This window comes from Crocuta crocuta, unplaced genomic scaffold, assembly GCF_008692635.1.
Source record: "Crocuta crocuta isolate KB4526 unplaced genomic scaffold, BGI_CrCroc_1.0 scaffold59, whole genome shotgun sequence".
Classification (NCBI taxonomy): domain Eukaryota; kingdom Metazoa; phylum Chordata; class Mammalia; order Carnivora; family Hyaenidae; genus Crocuta; species Crocuta crocuta.
The window spans coordinates 5,330,529-5,339,082 of NW_027551578.1; the positions used below are offsets into that span (position 1 = coordinate 5,330,529).

Consider the following 8,554-nt stretch of genomic DNA (forward strand, 5'->3'; position numbering starts at 1 on the left):
GAAGTTCTAGAATAAACAAACACGGGCGCGGCTAGAGTCAGGGTGCCGCGCTGGAAACCGCAGCAAGGTCCCCTCGTGGGCGAAGGCCCTTACGCGGGCCGCTGGAGGGTCAGGGAGCCGCCTCCCCTTTCCTTCCCCTCCAGTAAACAGGGCTTGGCAGTGCTGGCGGCTGTTTTCTTCCTTTTCAAAAACGCCACTGTGAGCAACAATAAAAAAAAAAAAATGGTGGAAGAAGAAAAAGCTACAGTTTGAAGATTTTTTTACCTGGCCCCCATGTTTCCAAATGGCCTCTTGATTTGTAGGAAGATAACCGAGGTCCGGCGGCCCCTTTCATGCATGACAGTTGCATGCTGGGCATAATGAATTTCTTGTGTGACAGCACCTTGGACTTTGGACTGCGATCCTAGGTCAGAGTCCTTCCGAGGTTCCAGATAGAAGTTGTAGAAAGGGACTCAATCCTCCACGTAAGAACTTAGCCCTAAACTACACTTTCCAGACTCGCGGAAGGAAACCAACGCGTTAACTTCCCTGAGTATGTGCCCTTAATCGAGCAAACCTGATGTTCCCTCCCTGTCTGCGGAATTGTCTTTCAGCTCTAAGAAAGCTGGGGCCCGGACTCCTCAGCTGTTCAAAGCCTAGAATGATGTGCCTACTTAATAGGTGTTAAATAATAGCAGTAACAGCCCACATGGTGCTTATTAAGGGAACAGTATTCTAAAAAACTTCTCTAATGACTGTGACCCTCCTGTGAAATTCTGGTTCCAGTTGTGTGAGGCGTACAATAAATCTTTATCTTTTATCACCAAAAAGAGCTAATTGGAATGCCGTTTGGAGGCAGAAATAACAACGGAGGTAAGAGGCCTTTGAGTCCGGGTTAAGGCACGCAACAGCCTTTTTCTGTTTGGCAGCTCGCGAATAGCCTCTCAGGCCTTGGAGAACACGGAAGGCCCAAAGCCAAGGCTGCGTGTAACAAAACGCTGATGTATCCAGCCCCAGACCATCCCTACTTCTCAGCAGAACCCTTCCGAGTGGGGCTAGTATCTTTAAGTCGTACAATAAAAGTTTACTTTTAATAAACTTTTCCCATACGTTAAAAATAAATTGAGGCCCTTAGTTCCGATGACATGTTTCTGGACTTGTTTTTCCCAGCAATGCAAATAGCCACATTTACAGTTCAAAATATTCGATTTTTGAACTGTCATGGGAAAGAGGTTTTCTAAAAGGCAGAGAAGTAGGCAGTGACCAGATGTGGGTCTGCTACAGTTGCTGCCTGCATACCTGTGCAACAAAATGGGACTCCTTTGTCGTGCATGATGCCTGTCCCCTCGCGGGCAGCTGACTGTTAAAGGATAGTAGGGACAGAGGTAAAGAATGATATAGTAATTGCTAAGCAAAAGTGGTTAAGTGATGGGTTCTACAGATTATAGGACACATTTGATTTCCCCCAAATATGAACTAAGTTTAGAAATATTCAAGTGGGACATTGTCATTCTATATAGGATGTCTTATCTCAGCATCAAAGGCTTCTAACTGAACTGCTTGCTGGAGATGCCTCTTTAGATTAAGCAATCCAGCTTCTTAAATCCATTCAAAAGAGATCAACTAGTGTATCGAGGCTCCCAATTTGAACTAGGTATCCTGTGGTCTCTTATCCAGACCTTGTCTGACCTAAAAAGTAAATCTCCTGGAAGATTTTCGTGGCTGACTTTGTGACAGATTTTATGTGCACCAAAGGCTCGTTCTACTAAGATTTTGGGTTTTAAAGGGCTACCTTGTTTTCAAAGCAATATTTAAGATTGCAGTACAGAAGAAACTGTTTATACCGTTCTAATAAGGGTAGTTCTGTTAAGGAGATTTTGCTCAGCTGTTTGTCTCAGAGTCAAAATAAAAGAATGGCTTTAAGACCCAGTGTCTAACTACTTCTAAAACTGGTTTTTGCCCGTAGCATCCTTTTTTTTTTTTTTGTCCTAAAACACCTTGCCTGTAGCTTGTCTGGGTTGTTTTATGCTGCTTAGTGCCACACAGAAGCACACAACATTCTGTGATAAAGATCCAGGCTGATGTCGTCATCTTGTATAATTAAAAAAAATAAATTATACCTCCAATTTGAAAAGGAAAGCTGTTTTAAATCAAGCACATGAAGTTGCATTGACACGGGGAATGAGGAGGTTAACAGACTGATGGGTTAAAACAAAGTTCACTGTTAAATCAGGTACACATTAGTTAGTGGTAAATGGGATAGTGTGGCTATCCCTAATTATGGATTTAACTGGGGATTAATAGAGAAATCCACAGATAATCCATAAATCCAGTCACTTTCCATCTTCCGACCTCTTAAGTAATTTACAGATTGGCTTGTTGAATATTTTTGTGCCTTTTAAATTGCTGTCAGGCTCATAACTGGAGGAAGACACAGGCTGTCAAGAGAAACAGCAACAAAGGATCTAGATAATCAATAATCTGGGAGGTCACCCCAGAATTTTTTATTGTAAACAATACTATTGCTGCCAGAGGCCTAACTCATGGCACAGAAGGAGTTAAACAGCATCCCCACCCCGCCTCTCATTTCTAGAGCCCCAGATGATGAAGTAGGTAAATATGTATTCCATTCATTGGTGCCTCTGACCTTGGTCTGTGACAGAGGAAAGGCGTGTCTTCTCACACTGTTCCCTCTGAAGAAAAGGCAAGCAAATGAGGGTGACTCAGGACTTCTAGTGGCCTACACACGACTGAACATTTTTCTGAATGATTCCACGTATACTCTTTGGAATCAGGAAGAGAAACATTTTACTCTTCACTAAACCAAATAAAACCATCTATAAATCATATGCAAAACAACTTTGAGTAACGAGGGACTTAAGTCTAGGAATTAAAAGGAGTTCTGCATTTTCCCTGTAACTTTTCCCCTCCTTTGGGGAATAAACAAAGACCTCTGCCACATTAAGTCAAGATTGTTTGGTCTTCTTAACTGGAAACCGAATGCCATCATTAAAGTTTACTTTGAGAGAAGCTTTAGAAATTTTAAAAATGACTCCTGCGAGCTGCAGTCTCTTCAGTTTTACTAAAAATAAAATCTAGCATTCTGACATTAAAATAAAGGATTTAACATTTAACCTGATTACTAAACGAAACATCGTGTTGTGTATCACGAGCTATAATTAACTTATTAAGAATACGGTTTCTTGAAAACTGCCTTAAAGAGCCTCCTCATAAAAAAAAATTATTGAAACACATAGAGCCATGGGTCCAAGTTACTGGACCACCCCAACAGCAAAATAATTCAGTTACACATTAACTGTGGCTGTTTAATTTAAAACACATAGTAAATCAGGCTATGTGTCCCCTGTCCCCAAACTCCATGTAAGCTTCACAACTTCCTTTCACAGGAGTCTGCCAAGCCATTGATCAATAAAATGAATAAAAGCTGCAAACGTCTCTTACTCTGTGAGAGTAGACAGTAGTCTGCAAATGTGGCCCGGTGCTTTCCACCTTTTATCTCTATTTATAAATTCAGGGCTTACAACATCAATCATCCACCTGGCTTTCGCTCTGACTTTATTCCAAAGCTTTCCAAATGGTAGGCTACTGTTTTCCCCCTTTGGTCTTCGGTGCGTTTCGCATGGTCCAACATGGCTGTTTTATTCCAACACCTTCCAGAGAGCAGCTCCTGGTCTCAATAGCCTTTGCGGCGTGGACACCACCTTCTCTTGCCGGTCTCAGGGTAGGGGGGCTGGCTCGACTGCAACTTGAAAATAAACAAGTACTTTCTGGCTCTTCTCTTTATCGGTTTCCCCTATCCAGTGGCCCTTTTCCCGGTCCCTAGCACTTTTTTCTCCCCTGCCATCAGTTGCCTTTTTGTTCTGTCTTTTATCTTCTGTTCTTCTCCCGCAGTTCCAAGTTAAACCCCAACCCCAAACCCACACATCCTTTGGTCGCATTGCCATTAGTGATTAAAATAAGAGCCATTCTAAGCTTACTTTAAAGCATTAAAAAAGGCCTCAGAAAATGTTCAGTGCTCCCAATTTTATTTTTATTTAATGCTAAAAGTTAAGGAAAAAAAAAAGGTACTGTAAATCTGACAAATGACAGAATGCAGGTGGTATTTCCATAGCGTGATTTTAAAATATAATAATGTTGATATCTGAGATTACACTCACTTCAGTCAACATGAGTTTTCATCATATATAGAAAAAGTTATCACCTTCAACTTAAAAAAAAAAGTAAAGGTTAAAAGGTGGCACACTTTAAAAATACTTGGTGGCCAAGGAAAGGTATATAGCAAAAGTTGTAAACCATGTGTACGTTCTCATAACTTTTAATGTGAGGCCACATGAAAAGACAGTACATCTGTTAAATCCTATAAATTGTTAAAGCAAAAAAGGGAAAGCTTTAACACCCCATCCCCTAATCTGTTGAGTATTAAAAGCACAGCTGAAATATTTAGGATTTGAAATCGGATACTGCCCAGGTACAGTAAGTGGCTTTCTGACATTGGTCTCCAGCTGTGGAGAATCTCTGTACTGCCATCAGGTACCACAGAAGACCACACCCAGGTCCCAGTGTTACACTTTTTAACTTAAGAGAATGCCCGAGAAAGAACTCCAATCAACATTTTACAGCTGCAAGCCTTCCACGAAGGCCACCCAAGGGCCGGACTCCTCCAGGTCTTACTTTTTAATAGGAGTAACCTCAACACACACAGCCCTTTAAAGCCGTTCGTACTCCCNNNTTAAACACCAGCACAGAGAATTGTGGGTTGTCTTCTCCACAGCTGGAAAGACTTATTCAAAACAGCAGGATGGTTCTTTATTAATCTTTTTAGAAAGCTTATCTGTATTAAGATTGCAAAACATACAGATAGCTACCACGAATTAGGTCAAATGACGGATCAACTTGTAAAATCTATGAGGTCAAATTCCAGTTTATAATAAAGTGCTTAGATACACATTTATACAACAAACCATAATAGTTGAATTCTTTACAAATGTCTTTATGGGCATGTAAAATGGACTCTGTGTTTCTGCATGTATGCATTTACATAAGAGAAACCAGTCTGAGTCATAGATGCTCCAATTAAAAAAAAAAAAGTGTAACAACAAACTGGTTAATCATGCAAGTCTGTTTGTAATAGAACAATGACCGGTAACATGAATTTGCACAGTATTCATTATCGGTGCACTCATTAAAAACACTACCAAAAAAAAAAAAATACTGTATTTGGTGCAGTATCTGATTTTCAAGTGTTAATAACTCGACCGTTAAAAAATATTTGAGCAATTTAAAAAAGAAAAGACAAAAACATAACTCAAAAAGAATCCAAAGAGACTAACAATCTCTATCTTCAAATTAAAATAGAAGCTAGGTCATAAACGAATACACAGAAGTTGTAGTAGACCTTGAAGCCATGATTCAGTCTAATTATAGGGCCAAGTTACAAACACCTGAACATAAAAGGATTTCAAATAGTGTTCCTGTCAATGTTAAATTGTAACAGCACAGAAGAAAAACCAGTATCACTGTGAGACAACTATTTCTAGTAACAGATGATTTATTGGTTTAAAAAAAATCAGTTTACTGATGCAAAAGAGTGATCAAAAGAAATTAGTTTACAAAAGGTTTCTAAGAATAGGTTGAGAGGTGGGGCCTGTCTATTATTAAAACCCTTACTTTAATTGTCACTAGTTTATCGATTTTTTTTTTTTTTTAAATTTCCAGAAGAACAGTATCATTCACTTGGTATTTCAAACACACGTTAAGAAGGAAATTACAGGTTTCCTCCATCCCCATTTGGGCTGTCACTGATATGCCCACGGGCAGTCCTGCGGCCCCGTGCGCTCTTACTGTCATTGTACCATACTGTATTTAGCACTCGCTCGAAACAGGGTGTAGGTGATAGTACCAACAGCAATAGCACTACAGGTAAATGATAACAAAAAACAAAAAAACAAAACACAAAACAGAAACGAAACCAATCCCACGATCTCCAAGTTCACCTGAACCGTAACTTCTCTTTGAGACTCTTTTCAAAGGAACGACGACACCAACGACAGACAGAGAGCTCTAGGGTGTTTGAAAAGATAGTGGCGCTGCGGAGCCGGGCTCTGTTCAAAGATGGCAGTGCCACCTTGTACACCGCGCCATCCATGATCACCGCCTGCAGTCACTGAATCGGGTATTATGTAACCAACTAGCATGCAGCATTGTAAGCTTACAACTGATCACGTGGGCAGTGAACAGTGGTCAACTTTGCCTTTAAAAAAAAAAAAGAACCCCCCCCCCCCCCCGAAACCACACGAGTCCTGAAAAATCTCTCAGCAGCAACTCTCAGGCAGTCATGACTATCCCAACAACTGAACGTTAAGAACAAAAGAGAGAAAGATTCGCAATCTATTTTCCTACGACTCCGAGGACAACGTTTTTGGGGGAGACGTGGTGATTCTTTCCCAGTGGCCTTCCGCCCGCTTCACAACAGTGAAGCCCCCTTCACTCCTCTCCTTTCCTTCTCCACCAACTGGCCTCCGGCCTGAGAGAGGAGCCAGCAGTAAGGAATAACAGACAGTAAGGCAATCTTACAATGTCAGAAAATGTATTTGGCTTTTTTTTTTTTCCTTTTTAAAATAAGTGCATACAAATACAGCTAGAAGCAGTTCGGAATCGCCAAGTGCTCTAGAGAAGCAGCAGCGCAAGTCACAGCCTACATTGAACGGTAACTGTCACCAGGATAATAAAGCACAAAGATATGCTAATAACATTAACAAAAGAAGAAACCGCCTTTAGAAGTACATACCTTTTGTCGTCAAAAAAAAAAATAGAAACACAATGTATTCAAAAAAATCAAAATTATACAGCCATGTTTATGAAGTCTACATTTCCCTTGTCTTGGATATATATATATGTGTGTATATATATATATACATATATATATGTGTGAGTGTGTGTGTATATATATGTGTATATATATATATAGATATATATATATATATGGAGATATATATACAATTCAAGCAGTTTNTATATAGATATATATATATATGGAGATATATATACAATTCAAGCAGTTTTAGTTAAGGGTAATCATTGGGTTTTTCTGAAACCGGAAAGTCACGAGTCTCTCTCTTTTTTCACTTTCACATCTCCAGCCAGGATGGTGGCAATTTCCCCTTGCATAAAGGCCCAGGGGACATTGGAGCCCACAAGAGGGCATTTTTCCCCGCTGGGACAATAGACCTCTCCGCTGGCTCCCTGCTGTTTGATACTTTGTCTGGAGCAAGGGAAGCAGAACTTGTGCGAAGGGACAGACGGGCACTGCACAAAGTGGGTGTCCTCCAGCCGCTCGTGGCAGAGGGTGCAGCACAGGGGGGCACTGGCTGCCAGAGAAGAGTCTGGGAGGCTGGCAGGGGGCANCCCCTGGGCCCCCACCTCTCTGGGGCCGAGCCTTCTTTGGTTCATAGAAGACGGAGAAGGTGGGCTGCTGCTATTCCTCCTGGTAGTGGAGTGAACCTGGTTGGCATCTTTCGAGGCGTGACTGCCGCCCGCATTGTCTGCCACTAAGATCAGGGCTGCCATGGGGGACTGGCCGTTCTGAGCCGCTTCAGGCGGTGTGGTCCGGTTGGAATGAGGTGAGGCAGTGGGTGGTGGTGGAGACACAAAAGAGGATGTAGGAGTAATGGGGATCTTGAGCCCTTCTGTGGGTGTGGACAGCCATGGCTGTGCCTCTCCATTGATCTTAGGGGGCCCGACTTCACCTTCAGGTTCTGGAGAAGGCTTTCTTTTCCTCGCTGTTCTCGCCACTGGGGGAGAGAAAAAGAGAAAAGGGCAAAAAGGAAAGTAAGCGGATGTGCGCGGAGAAGGATCTTTCTCTTACATGAAACAAGACTCCCTAACGAACGTCTATTCCTCTGTACGTAACATCTCACGGGAGTCGCAAGTGCACGTGCAACTTCGGGCACTTAGACTCGTGGGGCTCCGAGGCAGGATTTTAAAAAGCCACAGAACACAGCATGCACGGAAGAGCCTGTGCCTACACATGCACTCAAGTCCCCAGCTTCAACCGCGCGGCCCGACCGCCAACGTCCCCCAACAGGCTGAAAGGTGACTGGTGCCCTCATGCTCCCATCCAAGAATGTGCTGGGAAAGGAAAACCCTGTGTCAGTGCCTATCAGCCCAGTCTGACTCATCTCTGTTATGCTGCTTCAGCACATGAACACGTTGCCACTAAGCACTGGTTCCGCCTCAGGCAGATCAGGAAGTTGGGTGTTTGTTGTTTCTGGGCCGGGGTAGGAGGGCGAATGGAACAGGGTACCCCCTCCTCCTCTGCGTGCCCCTGTCTCCCCTAGAGCCCCTCACTCCGCAGCCGCCCCTACCTGCTTTAGACCCGTTGGCCCCGTTGGCCTCGAAACCCAACAACCTGCCTGCAGTCAGGGCCGGCTCCTTCTTAAACTTGCTCTCGAAGGGCCCCGAGTGGCCGTGCTGGTGCAGCGCCAGCAGCGTGTCGCGCACCGTCTTGGGCCTGTTGACCCAGTCCTGCTCGCCGGGCCCGCGGCCCCCGCCCGCG

At 43.1% G+C, this 8,554-nt stretch overlaps 1 protein-coding gene across 1 annotated transcript; it reads right to left on the reverse strand.

The window, feature by feature from the left end:
* Positions 1 to 7,013: 7,013 nt before the first annotated feature.
* IRF2BP2 (interferon regulatory factor 2 binding protein 2) lies at positions 7,014 to 8,553 on the reverse strand (the record flags this gene model as incomplete). The annotated part of the gene is made up of 2 exons (XM_077751693.1): positions 7,014 to 7,790; positions 8,364 to 8,553. Coding segments are annotated over 2 exons (879 nt in total), but the record flags the coding sequence as incomplete, so codon positions are not given.
* Position 8,554: the final 1 nt, after the last annotated feature.